At 43.0% G+C, this 24,184-nt stretch overlaps 1 protein-coding gene across 2 annotated transcripts in view; it reads left to right on the top strand.

Moving 5' to 3' along the window:
- The window catches only part of gulp1a (GULP PTB domain containing engulfment adaptor 1a), a 192,949-nt gene that overhangs the window by 118,546 nt on the left and 50,219 nt on the right, over positions 1-24,184 (top strand). For both annotated transcript variants that reach the window (XM_080753116.1, XM_080753115.1), the window contains exon 3: positions 4,957-5,041. In XM_080753116.1, coding sequence (XP_080609242.1) covers positions 5,014-5,041 — 28 coding nt within the window. In that variant the 5' untranslated portion in view covers positions 4,957-5,013. The remainder of the gene's footprint in view (positions 1-4,956; positions 5,042-24,184) is intronic.

Genomic DNA, 24,184 nt, shown 5'->3' with positions numbered 1-24,184 from the left:
TTTTTTTATGTTATTTTTATCAGTGTTCTTTTTCATTTTTGCCCAAGTGTGATCCTTAACATAGTAAACATACCACCCTGCCTTAAGGTTTCTGCTTGATTTTGTGAGCAATCAAGCCCCAAAACTCAAAAATTGTATTACACTGAAAACAAACAGTGGATTGTCTGGATTGTCTGACATTGCACTTGTTCTCACCTGAGGGGGGAAATAAGAAAGAACTTAATTTGGTGACTCACCAGAAACACTCAAACTACCACGAATGAATATTTCATACATTTTATTAGAGCAACCCCCCCCCCCCCCCCCCCCCCTAGGGGGGCCAGGACTAAAGTGGTTGTCATGTTTACATACATTACAGAGTATGTGGACTTTAAGGGGGCAAATCTCTTTGACTGGAAGTCTGGAACAGCCACTCTAATCAGCTGTGTGTGATTAGAGACAGCTAAGAAACACACTTCTGTAGTGTGCGGGATCTCGTCGTGACCTCAAGTACAAGTCTGATTCCAACTAGAAACATGTATTTACAGATAGCTTTAAAGCGGTGGTCCTCAAACTGTTTAATATCAACGACCCCCAAATTAATATGCATTTGGCTGCGGGCACCCATTTTGTGCCGAGGACCCCATACAGGATTTGTGTTGATAAAATGCAGTGTTAATTTCGTCAACTAAAACTATGACGGAAAATGTTTGTTGACTACATGTGTTTTTTTCACTGATGAAAACTAAATAAAAACGAAATAAAAACTAAGCTGTGATGACTAAAACTAAGTATACTAAGTACTAAATATATTGACAATTTCGTCAACAAACTAAAAACTAGACTAAAACGTTAGGGAGGGACTGGAAGAGAGTCATTTTATGTTTGGTTGCTCACAGGTGTTGCGTGCTGAAACTAGCCAATCTACAAGCGTTGTGAGCTTGTAGATCGGCTATTTTCAGCACACAACCAAGTGTAAAATCAGTCATTACGATGCCATCAAAGCTGCCAAAATACATTTCAGTTGACTAAATCAACTGTAGATTTAGTTGCCTAAAATCTTATATTTAGTTGACTCAAATTTGACTAAAACTGAAACTTTTCAGGTGACTAAATAATGACTAAAATTAAGTGACATTTTATTCAAAAGACTATGACTAAAACTAAATCAAAATTTGGAAAATAGCAGATCGACCACCTCACAACTTGTCATAATCACTACGCTTTGTGAGCCTGCTATTTTCAAATAGCCAATACTTGTAGGGTGGTTCAACTGATTCTGATGCTGTACTATTAGCTAGTTCAGCTGGGGACCCCCTGGAACCTCACCAGGGACCCCTGGAGGTCCCCAGACCCACTTTGACTACCACTTGCTGTAAAGAGTGCTGCGTTCTTTCCCCAGTTGTGCAGAAACCCATCTATGAATTTGTATCTTCAGATTTGGTGGGTGTGTGTGTGTGGGGGGGGGGGGGGGACACATTCAGGACAGTGTCTGCACTCTGCACATTGAAAAAAGATTTATATTTTATTTCTATGAATGTCTAAAATGGAGGGCTAGCGAGGCCCCTTGATAGAACATGTCAGAGATGGTGAAATTGCATTCAATTTGCCCGTGCAGAAGCCAACTTGACTGGAAGGTTGATGGCTGTCTGTGAGGGAGGCCTTGCATATCTTGCATCAGGAAACAGAAAGCCAGAACCGGTCGGGTTTGGGAGCATTGCAAGCACCAACACTTGATCTTCATTACTTTGCCCTGGCATTTCACTATGCTAGGAGAACAGTGGAATGTTAGTCCGTTTAAATCCACTTCATGCTAAGCTGCCACATTCCAGGGATATTTCAGCTTTATTTTTTCCATCAAAAAGGGAATGAGTGCATACCATTTGCTTGACAGTATAGCAGGGACATGCAGAGAATGTTAGAGAGGCAGGGGCAGAAATGTCTAAAGGGCCCTTTGATGAAAATACCGAAAATAGCAGACCTCCAAGCTCACAACGGTCGCGCTGCGACGCGTTGTGAGCTTGGAGGTCGGCTATTTTCGGTGCTTGATAGCATAATCAAGTCAGTACTGGAGATTGACTTGATTATGGAATACTGGCGTAACGGCATCTATTTCTACACAGAGAGGGCAATTCTTTCAACATAAGATGCTGCATTCAAGTTGAGGAGAGTTTGGACCATAGACTGTATAAAAGATATGGACAAAGCGAAGCCATTGGTTTCTATGCAGCGCAAATGACACAATATGGGTCCTTGGCATGGGTGTTGCCATCATAGATTGTAAAGGCACCAGAGGATGCTATTGGCTGCCAACGGTCACGTGCAACCGCAGGGATACATGGGAGAATGTGGTCGGAGCCTCCCGAAATACAGCACACGAAGAAGAACACAGCCGGCTGGTACCAGTTTAGTTGCCCACGCCCCCGCAACTTTATCATCAATTTGAACATAAATGGGACCTTATTTTCACAAAACGCATATCATCGTGATTGAAAGGCAATTTTTAACTAGCGATGGGAACCATAAAGTATGTATGAAAGTGTTAATTAAGGTTAGAAAACGAAAGGGGAAAATGAATGGGGTCCAATGGAGAACAATTAGCGGCCAATCATAGGACGTTTTAGTTCCGTAAATCGGCGGAACTATGCCCCTGGTTTGGACAAGGCAATTATCTTGTATGCTGCCTTCAGGTATGCCATGGAAAGAGGGGCATTTCCATTTCTTTCACCGTAGTAAAAACTGCATTTATGGTCTGGAGAGGGCACTTTTTACAGACAGATAAAAGTGCTGGGGCTCAAGCCCCCTTTGATGTCTATGTGTGCACGTGCCTGCAGTATAGCACAGTACCAGCCAAACATTTTCATGTGGAACGGCTAACACAGCAACTACTGTGTAGATTATCTCAGTGATTCTCAAACTTTTACATGCCAAGGATCCCCAAATTGACACTTATTAGCCCGCAGACCCCTATTTGAAAAGATATGCCATAGGGACCCCCTCAAGAGAAGATTTTTCTGGCTCTAGCAGGGATTCCCAACCCTTTTTAATTTCAAGGACCCCCAGTTTGTCATGCATTATGTTACGGACTCCCATTTAATGGCATTTCTATCTCTGAGACCCCAATTTATATTGTAAAACCAATGTTAATTTAACTCTGAGAGTGTACAAATTTACCAGTGTCCTAATGATATGTCGAATGGGCGTCTGGAAATCTTCTTAAACAACTTCTGTAACCTTTGACCAACACTCACATTCATCTCCCACCGCAGCCAGCCATGTAACATGCTGTCCGTCTTATGTGATTCTGTACAGACACAAGGAACTCTCCCATTATGCTTCTTAAAAATACAAGCTTTTGACCACAACTTCACATTAATCACCTACTGCATATCCAGCCAGGGAATTGCAAACAAAACAGTGTTTATGTACCCATACTGCTTATATGCAAATAATTGTTAGGAACTATCCTAACCACTTAAACACTATTCTCCGTTGACAGGGTCCCCAAGGCGTCTGTACTGTTGGTTGGCCCTGTCCTTTTTTCCGTCTACAGCTCTACACCAAATCCATTCGCTGCTAATGTTTTTGCTACCTGTATGAGTGAGTGACAAATAAACTCCTCTTGATTCTTGATTCTTCACAAAAATAGACGACAAAGAGCAGCTCACATCGCAAGCATGCAATATTTTGGGGCCTTTTTCTGCCTTTATAGATACTGTATTCAGTAGTCTGACAGGAAATGGGGAGAGAGATGGTAGGGTGACACACAGCAAAGGTCGTCGGGATTGGGTCTCGAACCCGCAACACACCGTCAGGTTGGGCGACGCCAGCTGTCTGGGCCGTGAGCTTGTAGATCTGCTATGTTCGCTGGATGTTCGCCTATTTGAACGCTAGGGCTGATGTGGCTAAAGCTGGGTAATATCTGGCGTATTACTCAGCTTTCTTTCACTTGTCAGGGATTTCAGCGTCTGTCTTCTGTGAGACCGGCTCATTTTAATAGGTTTTGAACTTGAATAATATCGCTGTCCCGGTTCCAAATGATTTTTGTTGCCAACCTGCGTGTTGCTCTGTGTAGCAGTGTGTGTCTTTGTTGGGCCGCAAGCTGTTTGGTTTGCCTAGGAGTTGTGTGGAGGTGGTCGAATTGGACACAACCATTTGGCCTAGTTACTTGAGGAAGATTAGAATGCACCGCCACCAGTCGTACCAGAGGATAACGGGGGATTTCACCCTTTGAAACCACAACTCGCCTTTGATATGCAATCGCCGGGGGCTTACCTTTCAGCTCAACCCTTTGATATGCACCGTTTCCCCAAAAATAAACAAGCACTTAGAGTAATATTTACTCAGTAAGCACGCGATTCTGCACAATTTCAAGGCATCAAATGTACCAGACTCCACAGATGGTGAATGGGCTTGTGGCCCAGAGGTAAACAAGTGTAATACAGATGAACCCAGGTTGTTACTGGCACAGAGTTGGACAGCCAGACGAGTCGTAAACATTCGCTCACTTTGGGAAAAAAGGGGGGGACTTCGTGCTGTTACGATCCATGTACCGTTGGTTCCTGTTGAGATTGGCACATTTCACCCAGGTTTTTTCATCTCACTCACGTCACTTTGTCTGCTGACCTCACTCGGCAACGAAATAAACAGAAAATAAACAAAAATAAAACAATTCACAGGATGCAAGCAGTGATCACCCCATGATGTGCACTGCAATGTAGTTTCAAATGCACCACTTTTTTTTGGAGTAAAAAAGAAAAAAGACCTATCTCAACCGGAAACAACAGTATATCAGTAGGATTGAAGTCATTTTTTAACCAATTACCAAACCATATTTCATACTTTCTTGTTTGATGGTGTTGCACTATAGTGAAATGTGTGAAAGTAGTGAACACGTTTTATTATTTAAGTTCTCCCAAGATGAAACCGATTATTAATCTCTACCAACCCTTGTCTCTTTCTCTATCTTTGTTCCAGGTGGAATATTGGCATAATATACACCGGAGGGATCGCCCAGACAACGCATTTTCCACTATGAACCGGGCTTTCAACAGGAAAAAAGGTTAGCAGCAAAAACATTGAGTTTATAGCCTTGGATATTACTGTACTTTGTTGTGGTGGAGACACCGAGCAGCAATGAAAGAATCAGATCTAGGGTATGTGCCACCACGCACTGATGGAGTGTCTGTGCATCAGCATGTGGAATGTGTTTGTGATCGGGCCAGGGGTGTCGCACCAAATTCTGGGCCCTGGGTACAAGGATTCACAGTGGGCCCCCCATGAATGCTTTAACTATTGAAAAATAGCAGATATGCCGCGCTCACAGGTGCCGCGCTGCAAGCTTGTAGATCTGCTATCTTTGAAGTTTTTGAAGTCTTTGAATTATTTCAAATCCTTCTGAGGTTTTTTGAAAAACCTATGTTTCTATATATGTCAGTGGTGCTCAAACTTTTTCATGTGAAGGACCCCCAAACATATTTAGTTCCAGGGACCCTCCCAGAAGCAAAATTTGAGTTACAAATGTTCACTTAAAAAATGTTTTGCACACATTTCCACGACTTTTCAAAAATAGCAGATCTACGAGCTCGCAGCTTGTATATCTTGTATGAGCTTGTATATCTGCTATTTTTAAATAGCTAAAGCATAAAAATAATTAAGGCCCCTCCACCTTGGGCCCTAGTAACTCAGTCCCCCCCCCCCCCCCCCCTTGTGACGCCCCTGGATCGGGCCACCCTGGTACCGCAGGGGCCGGCTGCCACAAACAAATCGATGAACGGTAGAAGGACGGCGCGTTGATCTCATTCTCAGTGGATTCCAATATCTGAAGTCTGCATGTCTACATGGTCGTGAGCACACACAAACCTTCAGCTAATGCTGGGAACAACACAGAAAGCAACACATTGTGTGACTGTCAGGGACGTGCAGAGAATGTTAGAGAGGCGGGGGACGAAATTTCTAAAAGGGCCTTTTGGTGAAAACATCAAAAATAGCAGACCTCCAAGCGCGTTGTGAGCTTGGAGGTCGGCACTTGATACCACACTGAACTAAGCATAATCAAGTCAATACTGGAGATAATGGTGATGGCATGGATTTCTACACAGAGAGGGCGATTCTTTCAATATAAGATGCTGCATTCAAGTTCAGGAGAGTTTGGACAAGGCAATTCTCTTGAATGCTGCCTTCAGGTATGGCATGGAAAGAGGGCATTTGCATTTCTCAAAACTCAATAATGGGGAGAAATTACGAATACTAGTGGGACAGGGGGCACTAGGGACATCTGGACACCATACTTTTGTTATGACTGGGCATCTGGATGAGTGGACACCTGGACATCTGAGCAATAGGGACACGTGGGCATTTGGACGAGTGGGCACCTAGACGAGTGGGCACTTAGGGGTGGAGACATCTGGGCAACTGGGCACCTAAATTAAGATTGCCCACATGTTCTTAGTGCCCAGATTTCCTGCATTTGAGTTGGGAACATATACTTTTTTTTGGTGGGGAACATACAGTAGATCCTTTATTTGGTTGAGCGGGGAACATAGAACCTTTTTTGGGGGGAAGTGGGGAACATAGAACCTGGGGAACATAGGGAGGACCCCTAAAAGGGCAGTGGCTCAAGCCCCCTTTGGTGTCTATGTGTGTACGTGCCTGGTGACTGTAAACCAATGAAACCCCAGTGAAACCCCTAACGCAGTGGTTCTCAAAGTGGGGTCCAGGGACCCTCTGGGTTGCTTGGGAATGTTTCCAGATGGTCCTGGACCTTTTACATGTCTGTAACTAGTGAGTGTACAAAATGGAACGGAATGGATCGTAAGGGTCCATTAGGATCCATTTGGACACTCTCGGAGTTATGGGCGTCCTTGAAATGAAAACACTCTGAGAACAAGTACAGTACAGTGTGTTTTGTGTAAGCGCGTGCACACGTGTGTGTGTGTGTGTGTGTGTGTGTGTGTGTGTGTGCGTGTGTGTGCGTGTGTGTGTGCGTGCGTGTGCGTGTGCGTGTGTGTGTGCGTGTGTGTGTGTGTGTGTGTGTGTGTGTGTGTGTGTGTGTGTGTGTGTGTGTGTGTGTGTGTGTGTGTGTGTGTGTGTGTGTGTGTGCGTGCGTGCGCGCGCGCGTGCGTGTGCGTGCGTGCGTGCGTGTGGGTGAAACACCAGTGAAGGGTATGCGAGTACAAAACAGCAAGTGCACATCTGCTTGTCTCAGTGCAGCATGGTTCTTGAGGTGACGCGCGTGTGTGTGCGTGCGTGCGTGTGGGTGAAACACCAGTGAAGGGTATGCAAGTACAAAACAGCAAGTGCACATCTGCTTGTCTCAGTGCAGCATGGTTCTTGAGGTGACCCTTTGTGTGTGTGTGTGTGTGTGTGCGTGCGTGCATGCGTGCGTGCGTGCGCGCGTGCGTGCGTCAGTTGGCTCTACTACAGCTTGACGTGTGTTCACCACCATCTGTCCTATTCTCCGTCCCCGTCCTCCTTGGTTCCTCAGACCTGGGAATGCGTGGGTGATGTTTTGGAGGGTGTGTGGACCCAGGTGGTTTCACTGCACTCTAATGACATTTGGGTGTCATAACCCATAACTCATTCCACCCTCCATCAGGCTGACTATGTTAGACTCTAAAGACCGCAATCAAATAAGGCAGATAGCTCTCCTCCCCTGACTTGGATTACGCTTTCCTTTCATCTTTTGATATTGCAATACGGTCCCTGCCTGATGGTTCTCCCCGGCCATGGTTTTGTCACCAGACTTTCCTTTTCCGTGTGAATTTAAGCTTAAAGCCATATAGAATAGATCCAGTGGTGGAAAAAGTACTCAAATTTTATACTTAACCCATTCAGGCTGGGAACACATTTTAGTGTTGCACAGTACATGTACAGTTACAGTATGTAGCAACATATTTGTTTTTGCAATTTTGGAATAATATTTGACTTTTTTCAGAAAACTTAGGTCAGGCCTAAATGGATAAAAGTATCAATACTGCGATGTAGAAATACTCTATTAGGGTGCCCTCACACCAAAATACCTATGAGAGTGGAATCCGCGTTCCGCCAATGCATTTCAATGATAAGGGAGCGTTTTTTGCAGAAATCCTCTGCTGGCATGAAACCGCTTCACTCTCATTGAAATGCATTGGCGGAACGCAGATTCCACTCTCATAGGTATTTTGGTGTGAGGGCACCCTTAGGAGTTAAAGTCCGGAATTCAAAATGTACTTGAGTAAAAGTACAAAAGTATTGGCATCAACATACCCAAAGTACTGAATGTAAAAGTACAAAATGTTTGAAGCTCACACAACGCGTCGCAATGGGACACGTTGTGAGCTTGTAGATCAGCTATTTACAATAGCCTGGGTATAAAATAGGGCTAAAGTCGTTAATGTATGTTCTGCAAACTAACTAGTAACTAAAGTTTTCAAATAGCTGTATTGGAGTAAAAGTACAATATTTGGATCCGAGATGTAATGGAGTAGAAGTAAAAGTATTTGAAATTGGAAATACTCAAGTAAATTACAAATAATAACTCAAAATTCTACTTAAGTACAGTGCTTAAGTAAATGTACTTAGTTACTTTACACTAGGGCATTCACCAAAGATTCGAATATTCGAATATCAAAGTCACTATTCGACGTTCACCAAAGTCGAATATTCGTTTATTTTTTTATTGTTTTCTCTTTAAAAAGTATATAGTTTATAAAGCTTGGCTACTAGATAGGAAGTCAGAAGAATGAGTTGTCAATGCCCCTGGTGGATGAATTTGTTAATGCTCTATACCAGGGTTTCTCAAACCTTTTTAGGCCGTGACCCCCAAAATAAACATATTTGAACTGTGGACCCCCACCCTGACAAGCAATTGGAATTGTAGGTATTACATTTAATGTGACTCGGTTCCGCAGATAAATATTGTGAAAATAGCAGATCTACAGCATGTAGATCGGCTATTTTCACAATGTTCGCCTCTTGCTTACTTAATATTTGACAGTTTGGCCAGTCCTGTTGAATATTCGACTGTTCGAATACTTTGAGGTAGAACAATTCGAATACAAAACAATCACTATTCGTGAATGCCCTACTTTACACCACTGTATAGATCCTGCCTAGACTGTGTGTGAGGGCGTGCTGCTAGGAGGAATTCATAGAAGGAGAGAGAGGCACAACGCACTCGCGTTGGCTTGCCAGCGGACAGATAAATCAGTGGTTAAGGAGCCCGTCGGCAGGAGGGACACAGACAGGCGGTCGAAACAGACACTCGGTCCAGTCGGCTATTTACCATTTGCTGCTTTTCACAGTCTCTCTCCCCCCCCCCCCCCCCCCCCCCCCTTAGCGAACGCCCCCAGAAATGGCTAGCACAAATTTCTGTGGGAAAACTAGGGAAAAGTCCCATCCACTCGTCCGGCCATCTGGCACAAAAGGGCACTAGAGCTCTTTCACCGAGGGGCAGAGAGTGTCCACCAAACAGTGCAGACATTCAGCGGGACCGGCAGGGGTGTCACATCAAATCCTGGGCCCTGGGTACAAGGATTCACTGCGGGCCCCCCATGAATGTTCCTCATAGGAGGAGGGGTTTAACCCATTTAGACTGGGAACGCATTATTACACGTTATTTTGTGCTTTAACTATTGAAAAACAGCAGATCTACAAGCTCACAGCTTGTGAGCTTGTAGATCTGCCATTTTTGAAAAATCGCGCAAAAAATTATTTGCAAATCTTTGAATATTTCAAATCCTTCTAAGGTTTTTTGAAAAACCTATGTTTCAATGTCAGCGGTGCTCAAACCTTTTCATGTGAAGGATCCCCAAAATGATATGTATTTGGCCACGGATGCCCATCTCAAAATATTTAGTTCCAGGTAAATTAGTCTGTAGCGATTCCTACATTATGCTGTGATCCCCATTGTTCGCTGCATGTGTCCCTTTTATGGACTTCACTAGTTGTTAAAAGCTTCTGGTTGGGCACAGACTGAGGTTCACCTCACGCCTTATCTTGATTGTCCTCCTCCAGCTCCGTAACGTTTCATTAATCCATTTCATGACATACAGTACAGTATGTGGTTCATATTTTTAGCTCTAGATTAGAATAAGGGTTTAAATTAATGATTATAAGTCTGAAGAAGCGCCTCTGTCTCTGGAAACTTTACCACCATGTTTTGCAAATAAAAAAAAGAAAAAAAAGATATTTGGTGGGTGGATTTTCCCGTTTCTATGTCACGTTGAATTAATCATAACATATATTATTTTCCCCTCGTACCTCTTGAACTTTCTTTTCATCTTCATCTGCTTCATTTTAACACCAGCTAATGGGCCTACACCAGAGGATTGCATTGTTTTATGCATAAAGCTTAATTATCTTGTGTATGATAATTAGGTTTTATATTTCACATGTAACGTAGTGTACTGTTAGAGAGCCATGCTGCCTCTGGTCCTTCGGAAGGGATGGATGCACAGACGAAAACAAAAAGCCATTGCATTCTCCGTTGAGGGAATTAGTCGAATTAAAACACTCCTTCCTTATTGTACAACCAGGAATAAATTCCCTTATAAACACAGCTTTTCCAGTTTCGTCATCTCACTGGAGCTGTGGATAAAACATTGCTGTCCACCGTAGATGTTGTCTCAAAAGCAAGGCGGTATTTTAAGCCAGGGGCATCACGGGGGGGGGGGGGGGGGGGAGTGGGACTGAGTTACCAGGGCCCAAGCTGGAGGGGCCTTAATTATTTTATACTTTAGCTATTGAAAAATAGCAGCTCTGCAAGCTCACAGCGCAGCACCGAGTGCCGCGCTGCGAGCTTGTAGATCTGCTATTTTTTAAAAGTCGTGAAAATGTGCGCAAATCTTTGAATATACCGGTATGTATTTAAGCGAACATTTGTAACTGAAATTTTGCTTTCGGGGGGGTCCCTGGAACTAAGTATTTTGAGATGGGGGTCCGTGGCAAAATACATATCATTTTGGGGGTTCTTGATATGAAAAAGTTTGAGCACCACTGACATAGAAACATAGGTCTTTCAAAAAACCTTCAAAGACTTGCACACATTATCAAGGTTTTTCAAAAATAGCTGATGTGAGCTTGTACATCTGCTATCTTCCAATAGTTAAAGCACAAAATAACACAGTGAATCCTTGCACCCAGGGCCCGGAATTTGGTGCGACGCCCCCTGTTTGCAGCCAACGCTGCGTGTTCAGTATCAACTTGCATCGTCGTATCTGTTTACGATGCACTTGTGCATTGTGTTCAGTCGGTAGGAATAAACGAGGGAGGTGCGAGCACGACGCGCCGGCGGGCTACAATTTTTTTCTTTTCATGGCTCTCTCGCTCCGTTTGCCCACAGTGGTATTGTACATGAAAGACTGTCACAGTATCTGACAGATCTCAAATGACAAGGTCCTACCCCCCCCCCCCCCCCCGGTAATTATAATGTGAAGCTGCAGTTTTGGATACAGTACAATAGTTCTGAATCCCGTCGCAGAGTGTAAACGCAGAGCCTTTAATCAGCCAGGGCCTGTTGTGTAGGCACTTTAGCAGATGATGACCGGAAAAAATAATTGGGCTCATCTCTGTCTCTCCCTCCCCAGTTTCTTTCTGCTTTCTGTGCCTATCGTTTTTTTTTCTTTCTCATTTTCTTTTCTCTTTCTGTCTCTCACACGCACGCACACGCACGCACGCACGCACGCACGCACGCACGCACGCACGCACGCACGCACGCACGCACGCACGCACGCACACACACACACACACACACACACACACACACACACACACACACACACACACACACACACACACACACACACAGATACCCTGCCTTCGCTTTCGCAGTCAATTACTCGCTGCTGAGCAGCAAAACACTGCCTCTGATTTATCAAATGAAGCCAGAGGATGTAGGGAATCTCAGCGGACTGGCGGCTACAGGCTGGCTGTGGCAGCTTCCAGCTGTGAGGGACTGCGTTTGTGTCAAAGCAAGACGTTCTCTGGGCGCGCGCGGAGGCGCTTGCCAGCAATTGTACTGACAGTATGCAATGATGGAAGAAGTATTCATATTGTTTTACTTCAGTAAAAGTAGCAATACCGCAATTATTTAAAAAATTAAAGTAAGTAAAAGTAAAAGGCCTGTATAAAAAAAAGAAAAAAAAAACTTGAGTAAAAGTACAAATGTACTGTCATCAATATACTTACAGAAGTGGTTAAATGCAAGTTTTTTATTGATGATCTAAATCCGCAAAGTAACTATGCAACTAACGCTGTCAAATAACTGTAGTGGAGTAAAAAAAGTACAATATTTGACTAAGTACTCAAGTAATGTAAAAGTACCACAAAGTTGCACTTAACTCTTATTGTGCCGATCCCGAACTAGTTCTGCTTTATTTGGACCTTATTAATGTTCGGGGTGCCGATCCCGAACTAGTCCGGCTTTTAAAAAAAAAAATCGAGCCGGGCCGCCGGCCGTCATCTGTTTACACGGCCCGCAAGAGCGTCGCGCCGCCGATATTTCCCATCCACTCCAATGCAATCCAGGATCTTTAGAGCTAATTTTCTCTATTCCAAGCATATTCATGAGGTGTGCAAGGTTTAATCATGGCTAAATCACCGAAAATAGGGCTTCTAAAATGCTTGGTAGCCAATAGCTAACTTCATTCTGTTCCAGGTCATCCACAAAGGAAAGTGTTCAGGCGCGTCATGGCTGCGCACGGCTTGTGCATGTACCAGCGTATATCTATGGTGATTTCTGTGGCCATTGGGCGCCCCTAGTGGTGAAAAGCTGGCACAGAATGTGTTAAGCACAGTACTTGAGTAACTAGACTTTTATTTTCCACCGCTGACTAGGCCTGTCAGAATTATTACATAATCATCTAATTGCAATTATTTGACATAATCGATTGGAGATTTCCACTATCACTGTTCTTTTTTAATTATAACATTGTCAAATATGTCAGTCATTTCTTTGTATACTCAAATCTGTCATGTGCAACTTCAAAGACCACAAGCCAAACAAATGTAATTTTCATCAAAAACTCAATTAAACTGTTAATCGCAATTATTTGAGTGACAATTAATCGTCATGTAAAATGTTATAATCGTGACAGACCTACCGCTGACCATAACGTCTCTGTCGGGTGGAAACCTCATACGTCCCTTTTCAGGATTCAAATTCAAAAGTGTCGGTGAGCTCAAAACGCGTCGCCTCGCACCGCGTTTCGAGCTTGCAGATCTGCTACTTTTGATGCTTTTGTGTGACGCCGTGGAATGATCAAGTGGGGCGTTAATTTACAACAAAAAAAAGGGCCTTAAATGTGGAGACAGGGGTGTCGCACCAAATTCTGGGCCCTGGGTACAAGGATTCACTGCGGGCCCCCCATGAATGTTCTTCATTAACCCATTTAGACTGGGAACATATTATTACGCATTATTTGGTGCTTTATCGAAAAATAGCAGATATACAGTACAAGCTCAATAGATCTGCTATTTTTGAAAAATATATATTTTTTTGTCAGTGGTGTACTTTTTCATGTGAAGGACCCCCAAAATGATATGTATTTGGCCACGGACCCCCATCTCAAAACATTTAGTTCCAGGGATCCTCCAGAAGCAAAATTTGAGTTACAAATGTTCTCTTAAAAAATACATTCAATTCAAAGATTTGCACACATTTTCACGACTTTTCAAAAATAGCAGATCTACAAGCTCGCAGCGCGGCACTCGGTGCCGCGCTGTGAGCTTGTATATCTGCTATTTTTCAATAGCTAAAGTATACAATAATTCCAGGCCCCTCCACCTTGGGCCCTAGTAACTCAGTCCCACTTTCCTCCACCTTGTGATGCCCCTGTGTGGAGAATATGAATTTCTGCTCAACAGTGACTATTTCGAATCCGTCAGCTCTCGCTTGTCTCTCCTCTCTCTGCGCTACAGCAGGTATCCTGTCCCTCTGCACTCTCCTATCTAACTAAAAGCTTAACCACTTAATCCCCTGTAGCCTCAGAGAACTGGACTTCACAACTGTACTTTGAACACTTTTTCCGTCTACGCACCAAAGCGTTGTGAGCCTCTAGATTGGCTATTTTTGGCTAATGTTCCCCACGCTGTGGTTAGACAGAATAATTAAAAAACACAAATCCGTTCTAGCAGGGAAATCATTTATATGCCTGTGTTTAGATTCACGAGCGAGCACGTGAGAAATGCAGCGTCCGTTCTTCATCAGCTCGCGGCATTATCGAACTAAGCCTAAATTAAATGCTTTAAGCGCTTAAGCCTTATATAGCTTCTTCGTCGTATGGCAATATAGCGGGAAATAGCCAATCTACAAGCTCACAAGAACACGTCTTGACCTTGTAGTTCAGAAATTCTGTATTAGGAAATGTTTGTAACATTTTTAAATATAAAAAATGATTTGAATGTTATTTTTTCCCCTTCTTTTTTTTTTTTTTATCTTCGTCTTTAATGCCATGCCAAAAATAGGGACACCAGTGGCTACATCTTTTTATGCAAATGTTTTAATGCAAATGCGGCTGCATACAGATGCTGTTGATGTTGCCGTCGGCCAAAAAAGCCTGCCGTTGACAATATGCACGCAGCCCGGTGATTTAAGCCCCCCTTTTATCCCCGCGTCTCGCCATGTCGTGTGGACTTGATCACCTACCAGGTGCCCACGGCGAGGAGAAGCTTGATCATTTTTATCACCCGTGTTTACTGCCTCGTGGAGCGTGACTTGAAACCCAAAGAGACGGACGTCCGGATGTGTGTGCGTGTGTGTGTGTGTGTATGTAGTATTTATTTAATTGTTCATTCATTCATTCATTCATTCATATGATTCATTCATTCATTCATTCATTCATTCATTCATTCATTCATATCGTCGTTGTCGGGTGGAAACCTTGTATCTCCAAGTTTCAAATTTGTACGTTCTTTCGCAAAGTAAAGCCCTCCTTCATCATACAAGGCCGTCGCACAAAAGTAGTGAAAACAGCAGAACTACAAGCACACAACGCCTCGCGGTGCGAGGATTTGTGTGCTTGTAGATCGGCTGTTTTCACTAGTTTAAATATTTTTGGAGCGGTGAAAGCGCTCCCAATAGACAGGTATGTCTGTGGCTGGCTGGCTGGCTATGTGGCTGGCTGGCTGGCTGGCTGGCTGGCTGGGTATGTCTGTAGCCTGGCAATACCTTGAGTGGCCACACAAGTTAAAGGAGGGGCGCTGTTGTGCAGGCACAAACACACACGCACACACACACACACACACACACACACACACACACACACACACACACACACACACACACACACACACACACACACACATACACACACACACACACACACACACACACACACACACACACACACACACACAGATTCACCGCTCCACTTCGAACCGAGGTTTGATTTTTTTAAATAATAAATGCAAAACGAACGGTTTTGGACATACAAGGTTTTCACCCGACAACGACGATATGATTCATTCATTCATTCATTCATTAATTCATTCATTCATTCATTCATTCATTCGTCTTATCAAGTGGGCTGATGACGCTACGAGCTACCTCTTATGTCCAAAACTGTTACTTTTCAGGATTCAAATTCATGCCGCGTTTCAAGCTTGCCGATCTCCTACTTTTATTTGTATTCTTTTATCTTTTAATTAAAAACACGACAAGTAAAACATTTGAGATAAGAGGTTTCTGCCCGACAGCAACGATGTGTCTTTGTGGAGTCGCAGCGCCGTGGCATGGAGCTCGTTTCACTGATACACACCGCGCCATAAACACAGTTTACTGGCCGCTAACAAGGGGAGGATAAAAAACACGCGTAGCTTTTTTATGGCCTACGACTTGAGTGATATCTGGTCACGGGGAACGGGAGTAGTTTGAGTGCTGGTCCACTGTAATGTTTACATCTGACAACAGATTGAATCCGATAATGCCACAGTAAGAGCTGGTACTTGAATAATGACCAGTTCTGGGGAAAACGCCATTAAACCTATGACCTTGTCTTAGTTGTCAAGCTGTCATGATTATAGCCTGGGTGAAATTATAGGTTTATAGGGGTCGTTATGGCAGTTTTGGGGGTGTGGGCCCGTGTCTCAGACGGTATCAATTCCAGCACAGTATTTTGAAACACAAAAAGGTGTATTTTCCCCACTGTTTGCCACTGCCAACAGTGACTGTTAGCGCATGCCAAACCAAACCACGCTGCACTGATTTGCTTGCTGAACCTTCTTGAATTGACCGTAGTTCATGAATTAAAAAATGCCACTCGATTTGAGTAATTTTCTTTTCTTTTTTTTTTTGGGGGGGGGCTTTTTATGCCTTTATTTGATAGGACAGTAGACTGACAGGATATGGGGAGAGACGTAGGGAATGACATGTGGCAAAGGTCGTCCGGATCAGGAATCGAACCGGCGACGCCAGCAGGCATCATAGCCTAGTATGTGGTATGCGCCTTGACCACCAGGCCAGCGGGCGCCCCGATTTGAGTAATTGTTAATAGTAAAGCTGCACACAAGTAAGCACTTCGCATGGCGGTGCATTGTGAGGTTGTAGATCGGCTATTTTCGGCACGCGACACTGACACACAACTATGTATGTAAGTCACGCTTGAGTCACCTGTCTCACTGCAGGTAGAGAAGAGCTGTGCATTGTTTTTACCAGCTCAGCGGTAAAAACAATGTCTCAGGGAAGACATATAAAAGACTATGCAAATGTCACCCAATGGCTCGATGCTTGTCACTCAGCATCAAAGGGGTAAGTCCCTGTGACATACTAGCGTCATGTCCAGGGGGGGTACTTGCACACCAAGCCGTCTCACACTAAGAAAACAGGAGATAACCGGATTCCTGAACTATGGGTCAAATGACTTGGGACCATTGGTTTTTCCAAGGCTACATAATACTGTACTTAACTTACTTACAGTGGTGGTTCTCAAAGTTAGTCCACCAAAGGGTCCTTGAGGGGTTTCCAGGGGGTTCCAGAGGGTCTCCAGCAAAATGAGTTTATACTGTATATGGCATCAAAATTACATAGTCTATTTGATCTTCAAGCTCACAACGTGTCGCATTGTGAGCTTGTAGATTTTCAACATGTTTTGAAAAAGAATGGTAACTCAAAATACATACAATTTGACATGAAAAAGTTTGAGAACCACTGACTTGGATTCTCTAAAGGAACTCTTCTGAAGAAGCCTTTTTGCATACAGTTCATGATGTCACAGCCAAGGTCATAATCTCTGTTTGATGAAGAATAACTGTACTGTGTTGAAAAAGGACCAAGAGCATATTATTCCTCATTAGTTGAGGGCCACACAGAGCAACTCTGACCTCTCCATTAGTGATGCTTGGAGTGTCAGCCGTTGCTGGAAATGAATAAACAATTTAAAATAAAGTTCCCAATTATGCAGGCAGGTTGTTTATTGGTGAAATGACCTACCTAGCTATCGCTGGGCCCAAATCAACTAAAGGCGCTCAGACGGAATAATGAGTGCAGTAGTTTACGTCGGCTTTTTAATCTCATCAGAGGCCATGTTCACTGACCATCTCTAGGCATCATAAATATTGGTGTCACCGCACACCAAATGTGCCCTTTAATAATTATTGGAGCTGTAAATCATATGTTTGCAACGTGGTTTGGGCTCAAAGCAATGGTGCGATCATCTAAAAGTTATATTGTTATGCCTCATACTGAAAGGACACGCTATAGGGCGAGGTTGTAAGGCTGTATGGATGAGACTGGCTTAGGGGTGGGCGATATGGAAAAATACCAGTAAGACTCCCTAATCGGGAGATAAGCGACCGTCAGGTCGCAGCGTGATTTTAGGCCAAAATGTGTCGAAGTGTGGAAAAATGTGTATGTAAAAATCGGCCTGATGGTGGCGCTATATGGGACAGATGCATGTTGATGAGATGAGTGTAGCCATACTGTGTACCGATTTGCGTGATTTTAGGTCAAAATCTGTAGGAGCAGTGTCCAAAAATGTGTTTGAAAAAATCTGCCTGATGGTGGCACTATATGGGACAGATCCATTTTGATGACATGAGTGCAGAGATGCTGTGTAGCGATTTGCGTGATTTTAGGGCAAAATCTGTAGGAGTAGTGTCCAAAAATGTGTTTTAAAAAATCGTCCTGAAGGTGGCGCTAAATGGGACAGATCCATGTTGATGACATCAGTGTAGAGCAAGTGTGTACCGATTTGCGTGATTTTAGGGCAAAATTTGTAGGAGCAGTGTCCAAAAATGTGTTTTAAAAAATCGGCCTGAAGGTGGCGCTAAATGGGACATATCCATGTTGATGAGATGAGTGTAGACATACTGTGTACCGATGTGCGTGATTTTAGGGCAAAAATTGTAGGAGCCGTGTCCAAAAAATAGTTTTTCAAGAATCGGCCTCATGGTGGCGCTAGAAGAGGGCCATGTGAGAATTGATGGGTGGAGGTTGTGGTTTGGCAGGCAAGGAGTATGTGTGCGAAATTTAGCATGGATCGGGGCAACGGTTGCGGAGATATGAGCAGGGCAAAAGTGTGACGTGTGACGGAGGGACAGACGGACAGACAGCCGGTGGAGGTTTTGGTAGTAAGTGCGACCTGACGGTCGCAACAATATCTCGATATTTTCTCAAACTGTATCACGATTCACGATTTTATCACGATTCTTTTTTTCAAGTTGTTTTTTATGGATATTTTTCAAGTTACTTGACAAGAACTAGTCTCTCTTCCTTTTGGGAGGTCTAAATTGAACTTTACAAGTATGTAACTCTGACAGTATACAAATGAAACCAAATGGACCCGTTAAGCGGAGACCTTGACATTTTAAATTTTAAGAACTACTGATTTAGGCCAAAATGCAGGTTTAAATTGAATTCTGCAATGAATCTCTGTATTAACGATTAAACAGGATTTTTTACAATACTCCTTCAATTGTATCACGATATATACGATACCTCTGAAAAGGCATATCGTGGAGACATTGTATCGTGGAGACATTGTATCGTCTCAACGATAATTATCACCATATAGCCCACCCCTAGACTGGATTCAGCTAAAAAAAATATATAGGTAAAAAAGAAAAAGTGACTTGTTGTGGATCTATGTGTACCCTTTCCCCTTCCTAGAAGTGTGGAGTCAAAGATCCAATACTTGTCTTTGCAATGTTGTGGAATGAAAAAATACAAACACTCTACTGTAGAGTACAGATACTCAAAACAATGCACCGTACTTGAGTAAATGCACATTACTGTCCACCACTGTCAACACTGCACTGTGTTACAGTGGCGAGGACTGTCCCTGACAGGCAGTGATTTATGAGCTACGCTCCAGTTAGAAAGTCTTCAGAGGGCATCCGGCCATAATGTCACCACAACACTCATGAATGTGTATAGCCTTTATGTATTGAACTCTCTGGCCTCAGGTGTCAAACTCCATTCTGGTAAGACTCTTTATGTGTCTATAATGCATTGTATAATGCAATCGCTGCTGTAATACATTACGGTGTGATTGTGCAGTAAGTCATTCTTATTCTTATGTTATTGGGTGTGGGTGCTCCAACTTAAGTGAAGAAAATAACATTTATTGTTGTTATAAATCATTATGAGTGCTTTATGATTATAATTAAGCAGTATTATAAGACAGTGGTTCTCAACCTTTTCAGGCCGCGACCCCCCAAAAAAATCATATTTTAACTGGGGACCCCCGACCCTGACGAGCACTAAGAGTTGAGGCATTACATTTTGTTTAATTTGTCATTTGAGAGGTATTAAAAAGTCACTTTAGAAATGTGCAGATACCCTCTATACACTTATACTGTATGTTGGTCTGCTTACTGTTGAGTGAGAAAATAATGTTAACATTAAGTCAAATGTCTGGGGACCCCCCAAATTAGGGGGTCCCGACCCACAGGTTGAGAACCACTGTTATACGATGATTCAATGCATTCTAAGTATGTTTTAATGCATTATTATTGACGCGGGCTTCATAGAAAGTGCCACCCTATTTCTAAAAGTTAAAGAAATTGGTGGAAAATTCTGCTCCGAATGGTGTCGACACACAGGCTTCAGTGCTCCCGAGTGTGGCAAGGACAAGCCCTGCCTGGGGTCCATTAGAAGTGTGTGGGTCTGTACGGCAGCTAGATGCATGATGCAAGGTGCATGATGGAAAACTGTGCCCAGGCAGCAAATTCATTGTCAGCCATTGATTGAATACTGCGGTGGATTAGGTCTATTGCCTGCCCTGCGTCATGGGTCCCTATAGAAATATTGTGCATGCTGACATCTCTGCACATACTCTAGCATGGTGGCACAAAAACAACACTGGCTGTCTCTAGAAGGCTTGGTCTAATCCTACAGGAGTCAAGAAACGGAACTGACTACGGAGTCGGAACATACAGTATCCTCAATGTCAATGTTTAATTCTGGGACGATTCAAATTGACCTGCGAGTGGCCTTTTTTTACACTTGCATGCTAACCAGTAAAGTCCCGTTTTATGTGTGTGACGTAACGTTGCCACACGCAGAAAATAGCCTGTCTACAAGCTGACAACGAGTCATGATGCAATATGAGCTTTGGCTCAGATTGGCTATTTTCTCTGTGCAGTGGTTCTCAACCAGTGGTCCGGGGACCACCAGTGGTACTTGAGGGGGTTCCAGGTAGTCCCCAGCTAAATGATGGAGAGTTAGTAACCAAATGGACACTTATAGATCTTTAACTATTGACAGTGTAAAATGAAACCAAATGAACCCTTACGGGTCCATTTGGTTTCATGTTACGCTCTCAAGACTAATTATTGTCCTATCATAGGAGAGATAACAGGTCAATCAAAATGAAAATTATTTTACATTATGTGGCACCACATCAATACAGCATAGAATTGTGGACGAAATCCTAACCAAAGATAACACAAATATTCTACGTTTTGGGTCTGAGAGGCCACATCTCATCAAATGGTGGCCGTGGCTCAAATGCCGAATAAATAATGGACCTTGATAAGAGAAAGGTTGAAAGCCATTGTTCTATGGGGTGGCAGTAGCTGTGTGCGACCGCTATCCCACACTATTACCATAATCAGTGGTGTAAAGTAACTAAGTAGATGTACTGAAGTAATGTACTTAAGTACAAGTTTGAGTTATTTGTACTTTACTTGAGTATTTCCAATTTCCAATACTGCACTACATCTCGGATCCAAATATTGTACTTTTACTCCACTATAACCATTTGAAAACTTTAGTTACTAGTTACTCTTCAGATATAAATTATAATATTATAAAACATACATAAACCACTTTAGCCCTGTTTTATACCTTGGATATTTGAAAATAGCTGATCTACAAGCTCACAACGCGTCGCATTGCGACGCGTTGTGAGCTTGTAGATCTGCTATTTTCAAACATTTAGTGCTTTTACTTTCGATACATTTTGATGCCAATACTTTCATACTTTTACTCAAGTACATTTTGAATTCTGGACATTGACTTGTAAGGGTGCCCTCACACCAAAATACCTAGTGGAATCCGCCAATGCATTTCAATGAGAATGGAGCGTTTTTTTGCCAGTAGAGGATTTCTGCAAAATTGTCCATTCTCATTGAAATGCATTGGCGGATTCCACTCTAGGTATTTTGGTGTGAGGGCACCCTAACGGAGTACATCTACAGTGCAGTATTGATACTTTTAGTTAAGTATAAAATGTGAGTACTTTTTCCACCACTGCCCATAATAAGAGAACTCAGATGAATGCACTTTTGTCAGCAACAAATACTTTTATTTTGTCTGGTCGCTGCTGGTTTTACTTGCCCGCACATGAAATGCCTGCCCGTTGTTGCGTTCTTCTTTTAGCGTTGTCAAGCAGCACAGCTCTCTTTCAACCTTGTGCACGTCCCGAGTGGGATGTGCAGACGCTCGCCCTGATTAATGTAGCTTGTTAGAGGTAAGATACAGTACATTAAGGTTACTGGAATAGGTCCATTGGAATTTAATTGGATACTCCTCTCTCCGAGATCAATGTGTAGTCACTAGAACAGTGATTATTAAGTGGCCCCCTGACGTTACTTTTCCCTCCTGAGCCTGGTAGAAAGTTCAAAGACAGATGGCGGAAAGTTAACACGCAGCTGTTTGTTCGTATGAATGAAACCGCCTGAAATGAAACAAATACAGCATAAAGGGATGTAAAATGTCTTACCAAACGATCAGTAAAATCTCAGCCTTCACAGGGGCAGTCTTATCGTGTAATGTAATAATGAGTCCTTGCTCTCCAATGCTCCGGTGCCAGAGATTGTTATGTCTGTTAGTGTTGACAGTGACACCTCTTACGTATTATGGGTTTGTTTGTCTTTTCACTACAAAACATGACCGCGTATGAGACCTTGTAATCTGCAGCTGCATACGATGAAGTGCATCATTAAACCCGGTTTGTATTCTTTAGCTACCAGCTACTTCATCGTACAGAGGTGTTGCGTCCCGAAAATAGTAGATCTGCAAGCTCGAAAATGCGGTTCTATTTTAAGTTGCGTGTATGACGGAATTTTAAATTAATAATTACTCAGTCTTCCACTCATATTCATTCGCACTTCCCAGGAAATGTTTTTGCATTGTGAGTCAGGGGCAATCCATTGTTTTCTTTTACCAAATGATTAGCCATTCATTTGTGTCTACTCTGCTTAATTAGGAATGGATATACGGGTAGCGATATTTTAGACTCCATTACCCACTAGCCAATCGATGGGGGAGGATTTAAAGTGAGGCGAAGCTGAGATGAAGTGGCCAATGTTTCCGCGTACTGTAAAATGTTTGGCGTTCTGTGGCCAGACTGGCCACTGTTCCCTGGCAATAATGTGATTTAAGGACCAAACTAAACTGGCATCAATACAGGTCATTGTCCATTCACAGCTGCCAGCCTTATGTTGTGCATAAAAAGACCGTTTATGGATTCATTTTTAGATTTCGCGTATGCCTACATTTTCACCATTGTCATTAAAATGTCCCCAAACCTAATTAAGCACTTAACCACTCACGCCCTGTATAATGATCGTCACATGATGAATCAAGGGCTGGATTGGAATTAAGTCCCTGTGACATACGGTACTAGCGTCATGTCCAGGGGGTGTTGCCTAGCCTGGCGGGGCCCGACGTCATACTGCGTTCACTCACTCATTCCTTCCCCAGTATAACGTCTGGCCTTCCGGGTATAGGCAGCGAGTATACTGATTATTTTCTGATCGGGGCCAATCAGTGACTGCTGTCCGCACAACAAACGTAGTCATCCTGAAAACAAGTGAATAGCTTTCGCTGATTGGGCCATGTGTAGACGGTGACGTAGATGCATACTGCAGCATTTTCAAAACAAAAATGGCTGCCCTCGCGATGCAACAAGTGTAACAGTTAGCGCTCTAACGATAAAACAAGCAATAAGTGCAGTTATTTCAGAGTAGGAATCAATTACAACAATTAAAAAGGAACGCGGGGGATGCGCTAGCGGAGTTCATCGGCCGAAAAGACCTGTTTGTTTGCCGTTCTTCCGACTGGCTGAGAGATGTTTTGCTACGCTGATTGGTTAGAGGAGTCTGTCTGTCAAGGCAAGTACTCCCGCCCACTTTTCAAGCTGCCAATAGGCCGAAGGCCAGACGTTATACTTTTTTTTCTTTCTTTTATACTTTATTGAGTCAGTCAACATGATAATGTCATTGTCCTTGTTCATATATATATATATATATATTCTTTTTACATGTCATGTCCCTTTGTAGACATTTTGACCCATTTTTTTTAACACGTGTAAAAAACCCATCACCTACATAACAACAGTCAAAAAAAATGGAAAACAAAAATATAAAAATATTTTAAAAAGTACATAAAAAAGACGTTATACTGGGGAAGGAATGAGTGAGTGAACGCAGTATGACGTCGGGCCCGCCAGGCTAGGTGTTGCCTACTTTACTTGTACATCAAGCTGCCTCACAATACGGAAACAGGAGATAGACTCCTGAACTATGGAAGCTTGGTTCCCAAGGCTACTTACTTAGATCTCCATACAGTTGTGTCTGTCTCCCTGCTGCTGTTGGCAGCTCTCTCCATATTGTGGGACTGAGTTACTAGGGCCCAAGGTGAAGGGGCCTTGGTTATTTTATACTTTAGCTATTGAAAAATAGCAGATAATATACAAACTTGTAGATCTGCTATTTTTGAAAAGTCGTGAAAATGTGTGCAAATCTTTGTACTCTTTAAGCAAACATTGTAACCAAATTTATC

This window comes from Nannobrachium achirus (assembly GCF_963921795.1).
Source record: "Nannobrachium achirus genome assembly, chromosome: 22".
Classification (NCBI taxonomy): Eukaryota; Metazoa; Chordata; class Actinopteri; order Myctophiformes; family Myctophidae; genus Nannobrachium; species Nannobrachium achirus.
Note: the sequence above shows the minus strand (reverse complement) of the source record. Positions and strands in the feature narration are given on the sequence as shown.